Genomic DNA, 24,529 nt, shown 5'->3' with positions numbered 1-24,529 from the left:
GATTATGTACAAAATAGAGCTTGTTAAAACTTAATATGGACTGGGCACAATGTCTCATGCCTGTCATCCCAGTACTTTGAGAGGCCCAGGTGGGAGGATTGTTTGAGCCCAAGAGTTCGAGACTAGCCTGGGCAACATAGTGAGACTTCATCTCTACCAAAAAAAAAAAAAAAAAAAGATCCTTCTAGGCACTACTTTAGTGATGCCATTTGCATTTGATGAATATGCTGATTGGGGAATTTTTATCTACAGTTAAAAATGTACTGCAGTGGAATGACGTGGGTCATTAAAAAGAATAAAATGTAAAAATGTGGTAAGAGTAGAAGCTAAACTTCTGAAATTAGCTTGTTATGTAAATTTGATGTTTAGAACCGCACACATGGTTTACCTAAAATCCAAGATGAAAATTAAAATAGAGAGAAAAGATAATACCTAAAAATCAAGCAAAATAAAACATGGACCTGATAAACCATTGAGTGGATGACTTAGCTTCACAGAAAGAAACTATTTCAGGTGATCTGGAATTTGACTATATTTCCAAAAGATAAAAAATAACTACAAAGAAATTGTTTGCAGTCACCATATTGTTAGTATTGGTATTGCTATTCTGAAAATTTTATATATTAGGATAAAACAAGCAATACTTGCTGTATAATCTATAAACCTACCTATAATCCTAAATTTGAATTAGAAACATCAGTATGAGGTTGTGCAAGATTTTCTCTTAAAAAAGAGAGGGAGAGAGAAAAACTTTTTCTAGCTCTCTTCACAGAAAAGGCCTAGAAACAATGACCACCCACCCAGTAGCAGTGGGCACCCCTAGTGCCAAAATTGTTTTATGTAAATACCATTTCTCACTGAAAGGAGAGAGGAATCCTTAGAGTAAGAACTGATTACAGACCTGAAGTAGTGCCCAGAGTTAGCCAAACTGCAAAGTTAGAGGTCACAGTCCCCAAGACTATCCTTACTTTTTATACTAACTGCAAGTTCAGAGGGTTTTCCCAAACTACCACCCTTAGCTTCAATAATTCACTGGAAGAACTCACACAATTCACTGAAATCTGTTATACTCGTGGTTACAGTTTATTACAGGGAAAACATACAAATTAAAATCAGCCAAAATAAGACACAAAGATCTGAGTCTGGGAGGAGTCCAAATGTTAAGCCACTGTTAGCCTCTGCTCTGTGAAGAGGACATGCTACCCTCCCAACATCAGTGTGTGATAATAGGCATGGAATATTGCCAAGCAAGGAAGCTCACCTGAGCCTCAGCGTTCAAAGTTTTTATTGAGGTTTCATTACGTAGGTTTGATTGATGGATGGATGGATGGATTACATGACTGATCTGAGTTTCCAGGTTGACTGATACCACATAACCCAAAGCTCTCACCCTAAGTCATATGTTAGTCTCTCTGGCATGGCCAGCTTCCACTCTAAGACTCTTAGGTGTGGCCAACTCCACCCTAAACAAAGACATTTCTATCAGGTATGACATAGATTACTTTCTGGAAGCTAAGGCAAAGGCCAGCCCTCTCTTTGGGCCAGATCAAACTCTTCACTACATGGGCAGGAAATGTATAAGAGAAGCTGGAAAATCTTGTAATACCAGAAAGCAAAGAAACTGTCAAAGACCAATGTACTCATGTCAGACTCAGGACCCACTTGAAAGGTCTCCCACTAGTCAAAGATGAGATAATTTGATATAAAAAACAAATAAGTGATTAAAACACCTAAAATATGTTAAAATCTATAAGGTCATAATGATAATCATAATGACAAACCTGGTAGTCCCTTTATAGGATGCTAGGGAACCAAATCACTATTCACAAAACTGATAAATAGGAAGAAGTAAGCATTTACCCTGTTCCCTGTACAAATTATACTTCACAGTCACCAATTGATGAAAGAAAACTTTACAGAAGAATTATAACTAATACATTAGAAGGATTATAGAATAATATTATCATCATTTGAGTTTCAACACATTCATCAACCCTTATACCACAGAAAGATGCAAGAAGAGCAAACCACCACCTCTGGGGCATCCTTGTCAAAAAATTGAACCTGAATCTGATCAAGTCTCTAGTTAGAACTACTAGTTTACAAGAAATACAGAGGGCAGAGGAACATGTTAAATGACACCATAAGGCTGCAATCACAAAAATCCAAAATGTGAGAAATGCTACAGGACAAAGAACCCAGTTTCTTTAACAAATGAATTGCAAGGAGAAAAGAAAGAGGAATATCCTATGAATTCATAGATTTGAGGAACATCAAATAAAATGGATACCTTGTTTGTATCTTTATCCAAACTAACTGTAAAAAGTTATGAAACAATTGAGAGTATTTGATGATATTAAGGAACTGATGTTGATTTTTTAGGTGTGATAGTATTGCTGTTATTTTAATTTTTAAAAGCCATTATCTTTTAGAAATGTATTCTGATATATTTATGGATGAAATTATATAATGAAATAATCCAATGTGAGTCAATCTGTGTCTATCATGTGTAATCATCTTAGCTTCAGTAAAATATCTAGTAAATAGTAGATATATTATTTTAAAGTGAATACTTAAAAAAAATGCTCAGCTTTAATTTTGAATATTTATATTAATAGATATAACCCACATAAACAAAACCTCTTTGGGGTGTTCTCAATCATTTTTAGGAGTGTGAGTGTAAAGTACCCTAAGACCACAAAGTTTGAGAATCACTATTATAAGACAATTGAAAAAAATAAGAATGCCAGCAGGAATTCTTGTCTTTTAGACTCATGGGAAAAGTAGGAGGATGATTTTGAAAATCTGGTGAGATAATGTGTATGAAAACACCCAGCACAGTTCTTGGCACGTAGCAGTTAGTTAGTAAATATTAGTTAAATCTGCTCTTCTTTCTAGCCCTCCCCTGTGCTTTACAGAAATAGGGTGCCGCTACTATTGTGAGTCAGATTAGTATAAACTTTTTAGGCACAGAGTGCTTTGGTTTTGGATGTAAGGCTGAATCTTTATCAGGCTGTCAGTGATCTTTGGTCCAATCTAATACCTATTGGAAAGACTCAGCATAGAGCTAAAATCATGCAGTTTACAAGTAAGTTAGAAAATGTCAATCATAGTTCTTGCTCTGTAAGGAGGGTTCAAGGGGATTGGTTGTTTCTAGCCAGCTCTCCAGATAGACGTCATTTATCCTGACAACTTTAATGCCACTTACTGGCTTAGTAAAACTTTCTGATAGTAAAAGAACTAATGTATCAATGCTAGTTCTGCTCTCCCTGGGGAAAGTTACCATGTGCACCAGCCTGTCTTGAGATTTGTGTGGGCATTGATGTACTCTGGGAATAACACCAGTTAGGTTCGCAGTTCCACAGAGTTACTGGGGACCCAGGCTCCTCCCAGTTTTCCAAATCTCCCAGTCATAGGGTGTGACTCTTTTCTACGTAATCTAATATAGTAACAGACATTGAGTCCACATTGCAATTAGCAGAAAGAAAGAAGAGAAAGAAGGCACACCCGTTTCCTTTAAGAAAACTTGCCACGACCGGGCACTGTGGCTCACGCCTATATCCCAGCACTTTGGGAGGCCGAGGTGAGCGGATCACTTGAAGTCAGGAGTTTGAGACCAGCCTGGCCAACGTGGTGAAATCACATGTCTACTAAAAATACAAAAATTAGCAGGATGTGCTGGCACACGTCTGTAATCCCAGCTACTCAGGAGGCTGAGGCAGGAGAATCACTTGAACCTGTGAGAGGGAGGTTGCAGTAAGCCGAGATCGCGCCATTGCACTCCAGCCTGGGGGACACAGTGAGACTCTGTCTCAAAAAAAGAAAGAAAAGAAAACTTGCCAGAAGTTGCAGAGTTGCACTGACCATTTCTTTCTTTCTTTCTTTCTTTTTATTTTTTTATTTTTTTGCCTTGAGACAGTGTCTTGATCTGTCGCCAGATCTCAGCTCACTGCAACCATCTGCCTCCTGGGTTCAAGCAATTCTCTGCCTCAGCCTCCTGAGTAGCTGGGATTACAGGCGCCCACCATCACGCCCAGCTAATGTTTATATATTTTTTAGTAGAGACAGGGTTTCACCATCTTGGCCAGACTGGTCTTGAACTCCTGACCTAGTGATCGCCCACCTTGCCCTCCCAAAGTGCTGGGATTACAGGCATGAGCCACCACACCCAAGCTATATGTACCATTTCTCCATGTATCCCATTGGCCAGAATTTATTCTGATGTCTACATCTAGCTGCAAGGACAGAAATTTCATCTTTTTTTCATAGGCAGTTGTGTGGCAGATAAGTATCTAGGCTTCTTTGACTACAGAAAAAAAGGAAGAGCAGATATTGAGGGACAACTAGCAGCTTCTTCCCAGGTATAGGGAAAAGCATGTTGAAAAGGGAGTAAATAAAGGATGCCAGGCAAAGTAAGATACTCCAGATTGTAAGAGGTGGATCCCAGGGAAAACTAGGATGTGAAACTTACACTTTCCCGTGAGTCTGCATGACAAGAATTCCTGCTGGCATTGTTATTTCGTTATCTCAGTTGTTTTGGAATGGTGGTTCTCGAACATCTTAGGATACTTGGACTCTTACGTTATTGAGAACCTCAAAGAGCTTTTGTTTATGTGGGTTATATATATCAATACCAATGTTTAAAATTAAAGTTGAGCAATTTTTAAGTATTTATTCATTTTTAAATAACAAATCTAATACATGTTAAGATAAATAACATGAAAAATAACTATATTTGCAAAACAAAATATATTGAGTACAATAATTCTGGAAACCTCCTTGGTGTCTGACTCATAGAAGACATCCGGGTTCTTCTGTCTGCTTCTGAATTCAATCTGTTGTAATATGTTATTTTGGCTGAAGTATCTGTAGAAAATACTACCTTACAAAGATATGTATTTTCAAAAGGAAGAAGTATTTCAATAACTCCTTCAGAAAATTGTAGCTATTCTTCTTTGATACTACATCAGAACTTTGCAAGTAATTTCAACAAGGAGTAGTTTCTTAATATTCTTTCTAATAATGTGTACTTTTCTTATTCTTTTACAGTAAAAGCCCTTTATATAATATCTTTGTACCTTGGCTGAATCTTCTACTTATTCTTGATTTTGTAACATCATCCTTGGTCATCTGGAAAATACTGGTTCACTGAGTTATGAAGCTTCCAGATGTTGACACATGTCATTATAGAATATTTTTTAAATAACATTTGTAAATATCATCACTAATCTCATAAGTCTTTTTTAAGTGTCAAGGGAACCTGTCAAGTTCACAGTTTACCAAAATTCTAATTTTCTTTCATCTGGAAGCTCCAATTGCATATTGGCAATGAATACTGTGAGTTGTTTCCCTTGAAGTGACAGGCTCACCCACGTCTGAATAGCCAGCTAGTTTACTTTGCCACTCAGTCACACAAGTACTTTTCCTGGAGGCATCCATCATAATCTCAAGTAGCAGAAGTGCTTTGTATGTATGTCCCGTTTATACACATATATTATTAAAAAGACCAATGCTCAAGGGTCAACATTTAACAAAATTAATAATTTATACTGTTTAATCAAGGACAGTCTCAAAACTGGCCTTTTTTTTTTGTTTGTTTGTTTGAGATGGAGTCTCGCTCTGTTGCCGGGGCTGGAGTGCAGTGGCCGGATCTCAGCTGACTGCAAGCTCCGCCTCCCGGGTTCACGCCATTCTCCTGCCTCAGCCTCCAGAGTAGCTGGGACTACAGGCGCCCGCCACCTCGCCCGGCTAGATTTTTGTATTTTTTAGTAGAGACGGGGTTTCACTGTGTTAGCCAGGATGGTCTCAATCTCCTGACCTCGTGATCCGCCCGTCTCGGCCTCCCAAAGTGCTGGGATTACAGGCTTGAGCCACTGCGCCCGGCCAAAAAACTGGCCATTTTTAACGCATGGTGGTAAAGAGTATAGTGACCACTGGTAGTTTTTCATCACTGCCTTGATTCTTGCCACTGTTTTACTTGTTGCTTTTGCACCATGAGTGCAAATGTCAACCTTCTGGAGAAAAGCAAATTATATCAAGACTATAGAAATAGCTTTGACTTTGTAGATTGCCTCATGAGTTTGGAGGACTCTCAGGTTCACGGGTCACACATTGAGAACTGCTGCTTTAGATAGGTGCCAGCAAGCAAATACAGCAACACAAGGAAAATAACTAGGAGGAGAAAAAAGGAGACAGAGGGTCATTTGTTGAAGACAGGATGTCTACCCATAGTGGTTCAGCACAAGATAAACATTCAAAATCAATTCCTTGCTTATACAGTCAATAGCCCAGTAGAAAACATACTGAGAAAAAAGGAAATTGTGTGATTATGATTGTGTGATATATTTACATGTAATACACAAACATATAATTTTTGGCTGAACCATGTGAAAATTAATTGTAGGCAAGTTGATACTTCAGCCCTAAATTCTTCAGCATGCAGATCTCAAAGACATTCTCATACATAATCACATTGTAATTACCATATCAATGAAATTAATGTATAATTTCATATCATCATCTAACATCCCAAAAATGTCTTTTATAGTGGTTGCTTTTTGTTTGGGATGCAGATTCAGAGTCCAGGCAAAAACGTTCCACATTCTGGATTTGCCTGATTATGTTTTCTTGATTAGATTCAGGTTAAACTTTTTTCACAGGAAGGACTATTACATAGGTGATGTTTTATACGTCTTCATTACAACAGGTCAGGAGGACTTAATGTCAGGTTGCCCTTGATAAAGCTGGTGACTACCAGATCTCTCCATTATAAAGGTGCAGTTTTTCAGCTAAGATATTTTTGGGAGGAATGAGATGACAGTATTGCATGCCCAGATATAATAGTCTGTAAATGTATAGTAATTAGTATGAGATTAGTTTAAGACTAAAGACATTAGAGAGAGAATAGAGAATCAGAGTAGAGACCGGGGGAAGAGAATGGGGAGGAAGGAAGAGAGCGGAGAAGGAAAGAAAACAAAAAAAGAACAGAGACCCACATATGTATATGAACTAACTGTGTGGGAAAAGGTCATTGTTCATAGTGGTGGAGAAAGGGTGGATTATTTAGTAAGTGGTGCTAATACAATTGACTATTCATCTGTAATACTAAAAATTAAAAACTAAACATATAAAATATGAATCTTATAGAAGAAAATACAGGATAATATTTTTGTAATATTGGCAAGGATAAGGTAGAAACCTCCCTTAGCCAGGCACAAAACCTCGAAGCTATGAATGAGACAACGGCAGGTTCAACAGTGTCATAATAATAGTAAACTTCTACATAGAAAAAGGTACCATATGAAAAGTTAACTTGTAAAAAGACAAGTGGTAGACTGGTTGAAATTATTTGCCATATGTAACAGACAAAGGACTAATACTCAATATTGAAAAAGCTTCTACAAATCAGTTTATAAAAAGAAAACCATATCTGTGTGTGTGTGTGTCTGTGTACATGTATATATCAAAACTACAAATGGCCATAAGTAAACATACTAACAGACATTTATTGAGTACTTAGCAGAGCTAGGCACTATTTTGACACTCATGTATCTGTAAACAGAATGACAAAGATTCCTGCTGTCTTGGAATTTATAATCTAATGGGGGTGGGAGCGCATGCATAGGTATTTATATTCCTCTTAAATAGCACTTAAGTTTCACCCATTGGATTGGCAGAAATGAAAAAGGCAAGTAATCCAGTGGAGACGAAGGGATGTGGAAAGGGGCGCAGTGTTGGGCTTCAGGCAGTGGTGTGGTTTTCTCTGTGCAGGGCCCTGGGTAAAATGTTGAGTCACAGTTCTCTGTGCCCCTTTACCCAGGAACTCTGCTCCCAGTAATCCCTCTTTCATAGAACTTAATAAATGTGCGCAGACCTAAGTACAGAATTATTGTAGCACATTTTGATAGTAAAAAAAAATGGAAGCAGTCCACATGTCCAAAGACAGGAAAATACTTAAATAAACTATGGTACATCCTACTGTTGAATATTTTATAGTCACTAAAAAGAATTGGTCAGCACTGTATGAATCCTTGTGAGAAAATATCTACTATGTATGTGAAAAACCAAGTTTGGATCACTGTGTGTAATCCTCTATTGGCCAGGTCAGGGAAGGCCATGGGACCCCATAATGCATAAAGGTCTGTGAGAAGTTAGGCCTGCTAACAGTGAGCACTAAGGGGAGCACGAGAAGCGGGGAATGCTATCCATTGTGATCCTCTACCAGGGACTCTGTTACAGCAATATATAACAAATATGTGTTCTATTGATCACTTTTTAATAGTTTTTTTAATGAGAAAATAATCTGGAGAGGTTTTTTAAAATGCAGATCTCCAGCCGGGCGCGGTGGCTCAGGCCAGTAATCCTAGCACTTTGGGAAGCCGAGGCAGGTGGATTGCCCGAGCTCAGGAGTTCAAGACCAGCCTGGGCAACACAGTGAAACCCCATCTCTACTAAAATACAAAAAATCAGCTGAGCGTGGTGGCATGTCCCTGTGGTCCCAGCTACTCAGGAGGCTGAGGCAGAAGAATCGCTTGAACCCAGGAGGCAGAGGTTGCAGAGCCAAGATTGCACCACTGCACTCCAGCCTGGGCAACACAGCAAGACTCCGTCTCAAAAAAATAAAAATAAAAAATACAGATCTCCTTCCCTGCTTCACTCCAGGGCATTCTGATAGAGAAGTCTAAGATTGGTCCTACAGATTTTTTGATTGTTTTTGTTTTTGTGTTTTAAGCTTACCAGAAGATCTTACCAAGTTTGGGAAGCACTGCTCTGAACAGTTGAGCAAGTCAGTCCCATAGAAGACTTCACTTCATTAAAAATAAAGTTTGTCTGCTCGCTCTCTCTCTCTCTCTCTCTCTCTCTCTCTCTCGTAATGTTTACATTTTGACTCTTGATCTGTGTTGCTCTGGAAGCAGGAATCTCTGGGTACGTGCCTATTCCAGGGGCAACTATTTTTTCCTAGCCAGAGTTCAGTCTAGCAGTTGAGCACACCCAAACAGATACGGGCTATGAAAGGAGGTCTGGACCCATGACAACCATGGCTTGCTTCTACTCACTGGTGCTGGGACAAAGGGGACCTGCCCTCCATCTGCTGTTCCATTTATTTAAATAAGTGTATGTAAGAAACTTTTAACCATTAGTCATTAGTTCTCAAATGTATCTGCACATTTGAAATCACCTGGAAACCTTCAAACAATACTGATGCCTCTGCCCTACTATCAGTGATTATGAGCTTAGGGTGTGGCCTGGGCTTTGGAGTTTTAAAGAGATACCCAGCTGATTCTAAAGCTCACACAAATTTGAAAAACAGTTTACTAATCCCTTTTTTTTAATTAAAAATAATGATACCAGCCTGCTCTGCAGAATCCAGAACAATCCTACACCTCGGCCAGGGGCAGACAGCTTCTCTGTGCTGAAATAGCACTTAGGTAGCCTGGCCAGGTGTTTAGCCACAAGAGTGCCAAGACCCATCACTGTGGAGTGGACCTTCTTGGACAGTTCTTAAAAGAGTAGCTATCTGTTGTTCGCTAGTGGCCATGGTCTGTTTTTTTTTAAGTATCTAGAAGACCTTTTATTTGCTTTAAAATTTAAAATAGAACTAGAGTGGGTGGTATTATTTTTTCATTTTGGATATTCCATAAGAAATAGATGGTTGAGCAGGTGCCAGAAAGAGATTGCTGAGCTAAAGAAAATGCAAGTGGGATGCCATTTTTATTTTATAAAGCAAGAGACCATTTGGTGCTGTATTCTTCCTTGGATGTATTTCAGCAAAAGAGTCTCTTTAGACGCTGTTATTGACAGATGCTTTAGGAGAAGCTGAAATATTGGCTCATATGACTTCCTTTTAGTCAACATAAAGGAATTTATAAGCATAAATTTCAGAAATTTGTCCAGCTTCATTGTCTACAAAGCTGTTTTTATTCTGGCCACATTCACTTTGGCTTATCTACTGCCCAGTATAATTTCTGAGTCTAGTGCCTGTGGAACTTCAGCCTTATACTTGGAAAAACTTTTATTTTGGCAAAATAAGTCCTAAAGATTGAATTGAGAGAAAATGATTCTTGAGTTATCTTAACCCAATTGTTTTAAGGAGAATGACTTTTTTTTTTTTTTTATGCTTTTCTGTTTGGATTGAGAGTCAATCTAGAGATATGGAAGGAAGTCACCCATCTTGTTCTTCCAGTTTATGTCATCAACTGTTGATTATTGGAAAGCAAATAATTTATCCAGCCTTTATCCAGACATGTGTTTACTTATTTATGTAAGTATTCACAGGGCACCAGTAGGTATGTTAAGAGGCCAATCATGGACAGCAGTAAAGAAGACTCACTCTCCTGGCCTTAAAGTTTTTAATCCACCGGTGGATACAGAAACAAGCAGGCGATCACAGTGTGGCAGCCACGCTGACTGTGCTAGAACAATGACGAGGGGAGCAAGGGTTCACATCTCAGACGATTCATGGAGGAGGCTCTTGGCAATATTTTCAGGCCACAGAGACCCAAAGCCTTTATACATATAGAACATGAGACCCAAAGAGCTTCCCTAAAGCCCTGGCTAGTGAATCGCTGATGGGACTATAACTTGGCTTTCCTATCTGTCACTTAACACTCCTTGCATGGCATCACTTCTCTCTGTGGATTATTGTCTGATAACATGCTGAAGTGCCAATGCTTACTGCCCCTGCTTCCCACATTCCTTTCATATCCAGTTATGAAAGTGAATGAGAGAGCCCTGAATGTGTTACTGTTAGAGCACATATCTATGTAAATGATTTGCGTTGCTGAAGGAGTTGGAGGCTGAGGATTATAGCCTTGCAAACTGTCTCAGTGTGCTACTATTCACATGTCTGCTTCTGAACTTCGACTTCCCCTACCTTCTGCTCCTCTTGGTAGTCTCCAAAGACAGAGACACATAAACAGATAGCTTGGTATATATCTTTGCTACAGAGCTTAGCATAATGCTTTGCATATCTCATACATATATATACACACACATATATACACATACACACACACATATACAGACAAACAAATATGTCAATGATTTTTGATTACTTTTAGGTACAGTGTTGAAGACAGTCATTGAACACCCACTGTGAGCCTCAGGACTGTTGTACACAGAGTAATTAAGGGTTAACAGTTTACTAATAGGGATTATAACACCATAAAAAGCATTTTTCAGGTGGCCACATGCTGAGGCATTTGATTGCCAAATTATAAACTGTAGCATCAGGGGTGGTTATGGTAGTTGTGGCAGCATTAAACAACAAAATGAGTTGTAATCAACCACAGCATCAAGATAAAAAATATTCCCCTTGTTTCATGGAGAATTGGGAATGGAGTTAGGCCTCTGCTTCAGTCTTTCTAGAGGCATTATTCCAGACCTGCATCCATGCGAGTGCAAAGACACGTACAGAATGGAAGATATGCTATTTGCTAGTATGAGAATGGATTTGTCCGTAGAATAAAAGAACAAATTGAAGTGCACTGCATGGAACCTTGCTTCCATGACTCCAAGGTGTCTATTCCCTAACCATAAAAATAATTCTTACTTCCCACTACCTGTTTGACTTCACACCTCTCAGAGTCAGGCGTGTTTAAGGGACTCTCCACCTTTGTCCTTGGCCGTGTTGGTGACTCTCCTGGGCTCCTGAGTGGCCAGCTGTTCTTAGCAGACCTGTCACTGTATGTGCATCTGCTGCTTCGTGCCTGTCCTGGATGAGGAGCCTCAGCCACAGTGTGCTGACAAGCTTTTCACCTGTGGTTTCTTTCTTGACTGCTCTGTTAATTGGCCATCTGGTTAGACTGCAGAGAACCTTTCTCTGCTCCACTTCTTCTGCTCTATTCCAGACTCCCTGGTTCCAATCTGGCTCCACATCTTACTAGCTTGGGATGTGGATAGGCGCTTTACCTTTCTTCTTTTCTTTCCTTTTGGATGACAGTTGTGGAGATGAAATGAGGCAACAAGGTAATTGTGTCTTCAGTGTACCGTCGGCTGGTGATCCTGTGTCACTCAGATAGGTCCTATTCAGGAAATGTTTTAGAAGCAAAAGGTAGCAGGTCTAAATCTGTGGAAAGATAGATACTACTACCTCTATGCTTCCGCAAGAGAGACAAAAAAGGTGAAAAGCTTGTAATCCTAGCCCCAGTCAGTCTTCGTCTCTCCAGTGGCAGATTCTTGAAGCATGTGGAACCCTTCATCATAGCTTCTGAGCCCACAGGTTTCAAAGTGAAGGAAATTGCTTTCCTTTTAAAGTTTAACCCAGATAGAATGCCAGATCTCAAATCTGACAGTGTGTCATGGGTACTTTCCAAAGCAGATTTCACTGGTCTCATGATATTTAGGGTTTATATCCATTTATGTTGTTAGCACCTTAAATCTGGCTCTTATCATGTGAGCTAGCATAACTTTCTGGAAACAAAAATAAACTAAATATAAAAATAACTACCCAGGGTGAGAAAGTCACCCTCCAGGTCGGAGCTAAGACAGGAAAGCAGCTGCCCTGTCCTGTGGCCTCCTCCAGTGCTTCCCCCAGCACACCTTTGGGGCATAGACAGTAACAGACGGTGCAGACACAGCAGGCAGCTGTGGCCTGTGATCTTATGCTCAGTTTCAGGGCTCAGATGGTTACCCTAAAGCTGATACAAGAAAAGCCGGGAATAGTGGAGTGTCTAATGCCAGTTTATCATGTCATCTGAAATACTGCGGGGGATCGGGGGAGGCGGGAAATGGCAGTAAGAAATAATTTCCTAATGTAATGAATGAGAAGAGAGAACTTTTCTAAAGAGTTAACGTACAGAGCATGAGCAGAGGATCCTAAAACTGGAAGGGACTCTAGAGATCACCTACCCACTTCAACCTTTAGTTTTGCATCTGAGGTCAGAGGCCTAGAGGGTTTGTGGAACAGTCGGAAATACAAATGATAAGCTCAAAGGTAGTGTGTAGTAGCCTCTTGATCCATGTAGCAATGGAGAATTGAGACAGCCTGGAATCTGAAACTTCTACAAATACAAATCTAACCATTTTAGGTACCAAAACTTAAATTTTAACCCTTTTTTTGGATACTTATATAAAATGTGTCATTAACTTTCAATGATGGCTTACTTTTTTCTTAATCTTTTCTTTCATAGAGATTCTACTCTGTTCTTGATTAACTTATTATCACAGGTGATTTGATGCTTTGGGATATCTTGAGTTGCCATCTTGGAAAAATTCCGGATGTATTAACCTATTTGAGAGCTATGTGTACCCTTTCTCATGAAGAGAGAGTAAAATAATATAGGTCCACCATCCTTTTTCTAAAACCTTTGTATCCAAATAAGTCTCTAATTTTAGATATTTTTACATTTTAGAAAGGTATTACAGCACAGATAGCATGTACTAGATCCCCCACCACCACTACCCTGTACTTGTTCAACATGGTATCATTTTTTCAGCAAAACATATGAATGTTTATATTAAACGGGATAAAGACTATATAAATAGCCCAAAGTCTGGTCAGATCAAGTTTTGCTGCCAAACAAATTTTGGTGTCATAAAAATAACTTGGTTTTAATAGGTTTTTAAATTTTGGAATTAGGGATAAGAAATTGTGGACCTGTAGGTAACATTTGTTGCAGTTTGCTGTATGCCAGATACCATGCTAAATTTTAAGGTAGATATGTCTGTTATTCCCATTTTGCAAGTGGGGGAAATGAATGCAAAGAGTATTTAAGTAACTTGCTTGTGATCACACAGCTAATTAAATAGTAGGTTGTGAACCAAAGCTGAAATTAACCAAGTGCTTTTATGTGTCAGGCATTGTTCTGAGTACTTTACATGTTCTCATTCATTTGATCTGCATGCAACCCTTTAAGATAGTCGCCATTATTATTCCCACTTAGCAGCTAAGACGCAGCAGGGAGATTACATAATACGCCCGAAATCCAGTCTGTTAAGACAGTGTGATTCCAGAGCATGTGTGCCCAGCCACTGTCTCATGTAGTATGATTTCTTAGCAATGAAAACCGACTGTGAGATTCAGCAAAATTAATTTCTACCCTAAAGGCCAGAGAAGCTCCCCCCGCTGATTCCCTCAGACCTTGGTTTTGATGTTGCTGTCCTTACACTTGGATCTATTCTATGCAGATTTTGGAATTTCTTTACACAAAATTATTTACTATATGTACCTTCACATCTGCTTGCAACTACTGTATGTCATTGCCCTGCCGTATTTATTAGTAGAGTGTGAATGAGCACTTGTCGTCACTTCGAAAATGTGTACTGGCCTGCCTGGGAGATGTCTGACTTTCAAACCCCACCTCCACCCCACCCCAGTAAACCAAGATCTCCTCAAGCCACCTTGACTTTTCACCTAGAATAGAATCCCAGGCATAACCAACATTAAAAAACTGCATTTCTGATGTCAAAAGAGATGTAAATGCCAGTTTTCTTGTGGAATTAGTCTATAAAACCATCTCATTCTCTCGCTAACTCTTTGGGTCACTATGTTGAGTCAGTGGGTTACGCTAGCAGTTGGAAGATAGGTGCAGTCCCCTCTGCCTCTTGGCATCAGCGCTGCAGTTAGTAGCAGGGCTTTGCTCACCTCGAGGCAGCATTTGGTTTTAAAGATGATCTGACATTGAAAACAGCAAAATAGAGTGGAGTTCACCAGTAGTTTCCAAAGGTTTTGTTCTGAGATCCTGGATTACCATCACATCTGGGAAAAGTACCTTTCCTTGTTTAATGCAGAGAAGAATTGGCCAGTTTACCACCAATGAGATGGCCCACTTCAGTGAAAAGACCCCAGAATTCTTCTGTTGCTGGACATGTTTCACCAGCTACTCCTAGCCCTATATATCCAAGAGGTATATGTAGTTCATTTGCCTATAAAAAAGATTTGCTCCTATACTAAGCACCAGACCACCATTGCCAAAGATGAGCCCTCTAAGCTTTTTACTTGCTGTGATGAAGGGTAGTTTTTCCTGTAGGCTGGCTGTGTTACACTGTTTTGGAACATGCCAGTATTTAATACTGTTCTGAATCATTGCTGAGTTTGCAACTGCAATGGCTCAAGTGTCTTCACCAAAGCAACACCTGCATTCGGTAGGACCCTGTCAGACCCTGCAGGAGAACTTGGCTTGCCTCTCATCACATGCCTGCCTTCCTGCACAGGAGTGTCCTAATGCCAGCGTGCCCCCAGGAGGTAGAAATGTCTTTACCTTGAGACTACTAAGGCAGCATAATGCTGGTGTACCTTTTCTGGAAGCTCCGTGAAGCTCTATAGTTTATACCCCACAGTACTTGCAGAACTGTTTTTTCTTTATTATTGCCTTTCTTCTTTGCCACTCATCTCATTCATTGTGGCTTCTAAACTCCAGAGCTGTCACCACCTCTGAATGTTCCCACTGTTTCTATTGCACTCCACTGTTCTTTTCTAAATTTGGTTTTCTGTTTGTTCTAGTTCATTCCTTTGTCACTTTTCTGGCCTGACCATTAACAAGACACAGCACACTGGGAGTAACCATTGGTTTTTCTCAGATATTTTCTCTGTCCTTCTAGGCTCAAGAGCTACCTATTTGCAGCAGGAGGTCTTTTCTTGTTTTTCTTCCTTCTACTTCCAGATTCAGTGCCATTTTGGTTTTCTGAGGTGGTCTGACCTCTGTGAGTGAGGCTATGCTGATGCCTGACTGCCTATACTTCACCTATACAGTACTAGTCCACACCATTCCTATGGTGGAGTGTTGTTGGCTTGATTTTGAAGTATTGTTTGCAGTTCTCTGTAAATCAAAGTTTTATAGAAAGGTGGCTATTCTACATTCATTTTTGTTTAATACCAGCCACCCTGAATAACATGATTTTGGGAATCAGCATACTCCTAAATTAGCCCATCATATGGCAGACATCTCAAGGCTAAGAGAAATATGAAAGTTCTCATTTGTATAGGGTCATCTTTTTGAAAATGGAAGATTTATTAACACCTGAAAAAGAAATAGTTTATAAGTAAATCTAAGCACAATAATTAGCTATTTGATTGGTTGCAGCCTCTCCTAGGTGAAGTTGAATCATGAAGGTACTTAAATATATCCTGCACAGAAATTCACCAGGGCGGGAGAGTAAAGTGCCCCTCCACAGAGCATAGCCTAGCATCCTGAAATAGAGGTGTAAGAATTTCTTTAAGTAAAGGATTATTGCATATTTATGGATTCTTTACATAGTTTTTTTTATTCTGTAGTAGATCATTTAGCTTCTGTATTTAAGATACAGCAGAATATACTTTTTAGTTGCCTTGGAAAAGGAACAGTTTTCACTGTCTGGTAATAAAACACAAGACGCAATAAATTTAATCCAAAAGAGGTTATAGTCAAATAGGGCACTTATTAGTTCAAAAGAAAATATTAAATGATTCTGTTAGTTCACAGTGTGGTCAATACCTGTACATATGAACTTCAGTAGGAAATTTAGTTCCAGGAAGGAAGAAAGGTTTAGTGTTCCAGGCAGTCTGTCTCAAGAAATCCAATCGTCTTGATATTTTTTCCCCCCTGGTACTCAGAGTTTACACTAGGTGGCATGCAAGGAAAGCTAACAAATTCAGAAACTCGATTCTGTGGGAGCAGGATTCTTTGGTACTAATCACGATAGTGGATCCAGCTTTGGAGTTAACTATTTGATTTGTGATACTTTTTCTTTTCTCCTCCCCACCCCAGGATGAAGTGTCCTCTTGCCAGTACCAATAAAAGATTTCTAATTAACACAATTAAAAACACATTGCCCTCTCATAAAGAGCAAGACCATGAACAAAAAGAGGGCGATAAGGAACCAGCGAAGAGCCAGGCCCAGAAAGAAGAAAACCCGAAGAAACACAGAAGCCATCCTTATAAGCACAGCTTCCGTGCTCGAGGTTCTGCCAGTTACTCTCCGCCGCGAAAGCGGAGCAGCCAGGACAAGTACGAAAAGCGGTCCAACCGGCGGTGAGGCTGGAACCAGGGCCAGCCAGCCCTGCGGGCCTCCGTGCTCCTTTGGGGGTGCGGTGTGCGGAGAAGGCATGAGCTGGCAGGGCAAACACCTGAGAGTGACTTTGACAGTAGGTCCTTTGTTGTTTTTCAAGAGGCTGTTGGCCAAGGGCAAAAAATGACCTAGCAACTCTTGAGGAAACAAGTACAAAGGAGGATGTCTTGGCAAGTTTAAGCTACTTCTGCAGTGTAGTAGACATATGTATTGTTGTTTATCTTGTTTGGAAGTGTGTTTCAAAATAAACATGTCTAGAATTTAAAATTTTCAGAGATTGTTAAAACTAGTTCCAATTTTTTGTCATTTCTCAAAAAAATAAAATACTTATAAATCCTATATGTTACTTTTTGGGGGTTTCAAATTTAAAATTTAGAAATCTTCAGTCCAGTGACCATATTTATGAAATGCTGTAGCCCTCCAAGGTCTGGGAATGTATTGAGAAACTCTTTGATAGCTCTGCATTTGTTTTCCCTGAGGTGAACCATGTAGGAATCCTCAAAGTGGTTTTGAATTTAATGCTCCACTTCAGTTACTAAAAGTTTAAAAATGGGTTGTGTTGTTTCCTGTGCATTCTCAAACTCATTTATTAGATAGAAGAATTTTTCTATATTTAATTTTTTTAATATATAGGTCTTAAGTGGTGCTTTAAAAAGAACCCTCACAAGTTAAAGATTAACAGTTGTTTCAGTGCTAGATTTTACCAGCTAAAGACTTGTGATACCACTATATAGAATAATTGTTCCAGAAATCTTCATTTTAAATAGAAGTGTTTACAATGCCTTTTTTCCCCCAGTATTCGTTTTCAGTACGTGTTTTCACATACAGTTACAAACCTTTCAAACCTGTATTCCTTCTTTATACTCAGGAAAATGTCACCAAGCACCCTCCTCCCCAGTCAACAAAAGGAAGAAGATGAAGATTCTGTCTCCCTGTTCACCTTTCCCAGTTTTCCAAAGTGTCTGAGCATATGCCTGGCTGTCCCCAGATCATCACGATGCCACATCCCTGCTCCCCACTTCCTGGCAGCCAAGAAAAGCCCTTTCTACATGCTAGAAGGAAATACATCCAAAAAGTTAGCATTGGGGTGTTAGAGGATAGAATAGACCTCTCTGCTACCAAGCTGCTGTGTCACACCCTCGGCCTGCTAGGAAGTGACAAACCCAAAGCATTCTTGATCCACCCCTTCTCCTACCCCAGATCCCAGGGACTCATCCTGTGGCTTTGTAACCACACTCATTCCTTTCAAACACAGAGGAGGAATTATTGCTTCATCTGACTTTATTAAAATCTAGTTATGTATTAGCCTAAATTATTTGTGCAAAATTTGAAATGTTTTTTATTTAAATATTAGAAATAGCACAAAGTCATGGAGTTTTTAAAAATTGTTGTAATTAAGTAAAAATAAAGCTGAGTTGTGTCATTTCTGTATGTATTCTGTATTTATTCTTTTTTTTTTTTTTTTTTTTGAGATGAAGCCTCGCTCTTACCCCCAGGCTATAGTGCAATGGCAGTATCTCGGCCCACTGCAACCTCCGCCTCCTGGGTTCAAGCGATTCTCCTGCCTCAGCCTCCTAAGTAGCTGGGATTGCAGGTGTACGCCAACATGTGCAGCTCATTTTTATATTTTTAGTAGAGAGAGGGTTTTGCCATGTTGCCCAGGCTGGTCTCGAACTCCTGAGCTCAGGTGACCCGCCCAGCCTGCCAAAGTACTGGGATTACAGGCATGGGCCGCTGCACCCAGCCTTGCATTCTGTATTTATAACACACTGACAAGTTCATTATCCTTTAAAAGGGAATGACTGAAGTGAACACATTAAGGAAAGCTTTTTAGCCTAACTATACTTACCTTTCCTCTTTAAGTTGTGTTAAAGGACAAGTGGCCTACAAAACCATTTTCCCTTTTAAAAGCACTGTTCTATTTCAGAAAAGTCTATTGGAATCTTTAGGCTTCTATCAAGAGCAGCCATGATTTCCTGTCTAAAAATGTCAAGAGAAAATTACCCATTTTTATTCCCTATGTATACAGTAGATGTTAGGGGAGGGATTGGTCACGAGATACATGCACTAGCCACCTCCCGTTTCTGTGGTTAACATACTGGTGCTGCCAAGAGCTCCCATCCACCTGTGTTACTATCTGATCTCCATTGTAACTATATTTAGAGATCACAAAGCCTGGGATAGAAGTTAGAGAAATTGAATCTTAGTCCTGCCTCTGCTTCTGGCTAGCTTCAGGCCTTATCTGGGTCACTTTTCTGGACTGCATTTTTTCATCTGCAAACTAAGATGTTTGGAATGATTCTTTAACTTTGAATAGGTAGAGAAAGAAGTGCAAATAGCGCTAAATTTGAGGAACTGCGTTCCAGGCTTCCACTAGAAACCACTGGGACTTAAACACAAATGCAACTTGACAGAATTTTTTGTTTTACCTCATATTAGAAAACATGGTCTCTAAGAAATATAAGCAAAAAGCTATGGTTCCCAGCCATATCTGGTCACCTATTGGTGGCTAGTCTTTCTGAATCGCCCATATATGACGGGGGAGGGACTTAGGGTAGGTCTGAGTAGGCAGTTTATAAATTTTTGTTTGGAAACACATGTTATAAATCTCAGTGGGTTTTACTTTAGGGCTTAGCAGGCTAAGCACGAAAGGATGTTTCCTCAGAGCTGATTCTGGAAGATGGCTGTGGAGTTTTGAATTTCCCTGTGGATTTTTTTTTTTTTTTTTTTTTTTTTTTTTTTTTTGCTGGGAGGTTGGCGCTGGGGGTAGGGGGCACATCTGCTTCAGATCTATACGGTAGCATTTATTCTTTCACTGATTATTCAAGTGACTTAGCATGGCACTTATTTTACGTATTTATTTTTTGGGATGGAGTCTCGCTCTATTGCCCAGGCTGGAGTGCAATGGCATGATCTCAGCTCACTGCAACCTCTGCCTCCCAAGATCAAGCAACTCTCCTGCCTCAGCCTCCCGAGTAGCTGGGATTACAGGCACGTGCCACTACACCTGGCTGATTTTGTATTTTTAGTAGAGACAGGGTTTCACCATGTTGGCCAGGCTGGTCTTGAACTCCTGACCTCAGGTGATCTGCCTGCCTCGGCCTCCCAAAGTGCTGGGATTATAGACATGAACCATAACACCCAGCCCATATTTTTACAATTAGTTACATATTCATCATTCCTAGAGGTCATGCCATGATTAGAGTCATAAAGAGTATCTGATGGATAAGCAGTGCCTATTTAATAGTCATTATGTGAGGTGAGTTTCTGATGAAATGAAACCTCATCACTTTCCTAAGGAGTGTTCTGTGTCCTGGGATCCAGTACAGGGGACTCCCCTCTCCAGAGGAGGTGACTCTTGGAAACCCATAAATATTCTTCCTATGAGGTGTTGTTAGGGTGTATTGGACCTGTGTGGACAGTAACAGTGATTGTCTGTCACCTGTGGCCGAACACTGTTACATCTTTTCTCTGTGTCCATGTAGTTATCCCACAACCCTATGAAGAAGATGCTACTCACCTTCATTTTGTAAATAAGGGAAACTGAGCATAGGTTAAAAAATTTGCCCAAAATCACAGAACTAGGACGTGGCAGAAATGCTAGCTGAAGCCAAGACTGAATCAAAAACCCATACTCTTTCCTCTACTTTATGCCAAACTTAATCCAAACTCAGCTCTCTCAAAACACATGACTGGAGGGTCATCTCAAGGTATATGTGCTCCATGTCTTCCCAATATAAGAGGCTAAAGAACTTTTACAATCACCGCATGTTGCAGGCCAAAATCTACTCCCATAGATCGGAACATGGAAGCCCCAGCAAAGAGCATTTGTACAGGGAACTGTTTCCCAAGGGCCAGTGCGGACAGCCATCTGAATCCAAGAGAAAAACTCTCACAATTCTTGTGAAATGGTTAAACGGCAGCTAATGGAATATAGCTATGGAAAACTACAACCGCAGGTGAAGCCAGTATTTTAGGATCTTCCATGTTTGAATTTTTTTTTTTTCTATCCATAAGAATAGTGAGATTTGGGAGTGAAGAAGTCCTTGGAACAAGGCCTCTTTGATACGATAGAAAACATTCTATAATCCAGGGAATTTGAGAAACTATCTCTTGGAAAGGCACGTCAGCAGATCATAAATTGAGCCTCACCCGTGGCTCTTCTGAGTCTGATACTGAGAAGGCTAGTTTGCCAAGTAGAAACTCTTGTTCTCAACATGGAAAAGACTCCCAGCAAGCATGCCCTTTTACACACAGGAACACATAAAGAGGAGAGTAAACTGAAGGTAGAATTCAAAGGCAACTTATCAATAAATTTTTATTTGGTAACCCAGGTTATAAATCTCAATGAACATTACCGTGAAAAGGCCCATAATAAACATGGATTTGGGAGCATAATTAATAGTTGATGAGATGAAAGACGAACTATTTCTCCCATCCACATAGTCCTGTAATGTTCACCTTTGGTATCAATAACTGATAAATACTCCCTATGTGAAACAAATACAAGATATAACACATCGTATGAAATGCCTGAGGGAGATGTTTCTCCTCCACATAAATGTATAGCCTGCCTTCAGTGGTGGTCCCCTATCCTTCCTAGATTGTTTTTTTTTTTCTTATTAATTCCTCAGTGGTAGCTCCCTCAAGTTGAACTAGTATATACTGTCCAATTACAAACCCTATGTACTCCAAATTACACTCATCAGTCTGCTAAATACTCCTTTCAAAGCTCAGTACCAATTTACAAAGAAAACCCCACAAGACTTATTTTTAATCCCATATCCTGCATGAAGAACAGACCATTGGTGTCCCCATTCATTCTCTCACTCAGTGAACACTTAGAGAGTCAGGGGATTAAGACAAGCACATGCTGGGCCCAGATCTGGACAATTTAACCCTGTTCCCAAAATCTAGGCCATGCTTGTGTCTTCCATATTTAAAGCTACAGAGTATTTTGTTCAGTACAATATTTGCTTCCTGAAATTTTTTTGGCCCTGCCTGCAACTATTCTGATCTTCCATACTGGTGAAGCAGTTGGTAGTTGTTCATCAGCACAAAAACAGCACAGATTCCTTCGTTTTCATTTTGTTAAAGAGTCAAAATTTTCATTTTGATGAATTCTAAAAACATGCATCTGATGAATCTTAAGAATAGGTATGTGAATCTCTAAAATATTAACAGCAGACACAGCAGGCAATGTATAATATATAACCAGCTCATGTAAAACTACTAGAAATACACTAAGAGCACAATAAAAAATTGGTGAAGATGAAATGTTCATGGAAGAGAAAATACAACTGTCCAATAAGCATATGAAAAAATGTTCAGATCAACAGTAAACAAAAACAGATGCAAATTAAAACAATTTTTTTACTTTTCAATTTAGCAAAGACTTTGAGGTTTTTGTTTTTGTTTTTGCTGTTGTCATTTTTAGTAATTCTGCTGACAAAGGTGTGGTAATGCAGATACTCAAAAAATTTGTAAGAGGGTACAATGGCTCAGTACTTCCAGAAATATTTAAAATGTTCTCTTTTGTTGACAAAGTACTCCTTCTTCTAAGAGTTTCACGGTTTGGTTTTGTGTTTGGCTTCAGTATTTATCTGTTGCAGGTTGAATTGTGTCTTTCGCAAATTTATATGCCAAAGCCCTAACCTCCAGTAGCTCAGAATGGGACTGTATTTGAAGATTGGGACTGTAAAGAAGTAACTAAGGTAAAAGACTGTTAGCGTGGCCTTGATGCAATCTGACTGGTGTCCTTATTCAAAAAAACAAACAAAAAAAAAGAAGGCCAGGCAAGGTGGCTCATACCTGTAATCCCAGCATTTTGGGAGGCCGAGGTGGGCAGATCACCCTAGGTCAGGAGTTTGAGACCAGCCTGACCAACCTGGAGAAACCCCGTTTCTACTAAAAATACAAAATTAGCCAGGCATGGTGGCGCGTGCCTGTAATCCCAGCTGCGCAGGAGGCTGAGGCAGGAGAATTGCTTGAACCCGGGAGGCAGAGGTTGCGGTGAGCCAAGATCGTGCCTTTGCACTCCAGGCTGGGCATCAAGAGCAAAACTCTGCCTCAAAAAAAGAGAAAAAGAAAAAGATTTGGAAACACAAAGAGACACCAGGGACTCATGAATGCAGATGAAAGGCCACGTGAGGATGTAGGGAGAAGGCTTCCATCTGCAAGTCTAGGAGAGAGGCCTCAGGAGAAACCAACCCTGCAGACGCCTTGATCTTGGACTTCCAGCCTCCAGAACTGTGAGAAAATAAATCTCTGTTGTGAAAGCCACTCAGGTTGTGGCACTTTGCAATGGCAGCCTAAGCAGACAATGTAGTATCCTTATCTAGATGTTTGCTAAAACTTTCTTCTGATTTAATCACTGGGCTTTCTGTTCTTGTTTTAATTATTCTGCTTTAGAACTATATGAACAAACATAGTAATAATTATATCAATGTAAAAATGAAAATAAATCACAAATGTCTTTTCTTGCATGTTAACTATGTTCATTTCCCCATGTTCCCAATGCATTATGAGATTGGGATGCTCTTTTACAGGATGCAGTATGTACTCTGAATTACTGACCAACAAACTGTTTTTTCTCCCAAAACCAGGACACGACTAGTCTGGAAACCAAGAGGAGGATGTGGCAAATCTCAAAATTAAAATTAATGATTTACTCTCAAAAGCACGTGCTCAGTCTCCCTAAATCTCTGAGCTCTGCAGGTCTGTTTTAGGATCCAGTGGAGAAAGGGTACTACCAGGGATCATGAAAGCAGTGACACTGAACTGGAAGTTAAGACTGCCACATGGCAATCAACCCAAATGCCCATCAATCAACAAGTGGATTAAGAAACTGTGATACACACACACACAAACATACATACATACATACATACATGATGGAATACTACTCTGCCATAAAAAGGAGTGAATTAATGGCATTTGCAGTGACCTGGATGACATTGGAGACTATTATTTTAAGTGAAATAACTCAGGAATGGAAAACCAAACATCGTGTGTTCTCACTCATAAGTGGGAGCTAAGTTATGAGGCTGCAAAGGCTTAAGAATGACACAACGGACTTTCGGAACTCAGGGGGAAAGGGTGGGAAAGGGGTGAGGGATAAAAGACTACAAACAGAGTACAGTGTATAGTCCTCGGGTGATGGAAGCACCAAAAGCTAACACATCACTACTATAGAACTTACTCATGTAACCAAACACTTGGATTAGACTGGGATATTTTTGGAACTCTGTGTGTCTGTCTGTGTATGTACAGTGTAGGGGTGGACTGAAATGACCTTCTCTACCCAGTACCTCTTCCTAGCCTTCATTTTGTAATGGAGGCTGCCCCAGCCATAGAGGTGGGTATCTGAAAAAGGCTGGGCCAATCAGACAGACTACTCCACACCTGAAGTCAAAAAGAGTTTATCCAAGGATGGGGATATGAGCAAAGGAGGCTCAGATTAGGCCTATGGATTCTCTCAGGAGTTTGGAACCTGAAGAGAAACATACAGAGAGAGAAGGCAGTTGGAGCTGAAGTCACCGGA

The 24,529-nt window shown here is 39.9% G+C and overlaps 1 protein-coding gene across 1 annotated transcript in view; it reads left to right on the top strand.

Annotated features, from left to right (window-relative positions):
• Nucleotides 1-18,409, top strand: part of LOC111540450 (protein POLR1D) — a 45,956-nt gene extending 27,547 nt beyond the window's left edge. Inside the window, exon 3 of the mRNA XM_023208737.2 lies at nucleotides 16,686-18,409. Within this exon, the coding sequence (XP_023064505.1) occupies nucleotides 16,686-16,953 (268 nt within the window). The 3' untranslated portion in view covers nucleotides 16,954-18,409. The remainder of the gene's footprint in view (nucleotides 1-16,685) is intronic.
• The last annotated feature ends 6,120 nt before the right edge of the window (nucleotides 18,410-24,529 follow it).

This window comes from Piliocolobus tephrosceles, chromosome X (genome assembly GCF_002776525.5).
Source record: "Piliocolobus tephrosceles isolate RC106 chromosome X, ASM277652v3, whole genome shotgun sequence".
Classification (NCBI taxonomy): Eukaryota; Metazoa; Chordata; class Mammalia; order Primates; family Cercopithecidae; genus Piliocolobus; species Piliocolobus tephrosceles.
Note: the sequence above shows the minus strand (reverse complement) of the source record. Positions and strands in the feature narration are given on the sequence as shown.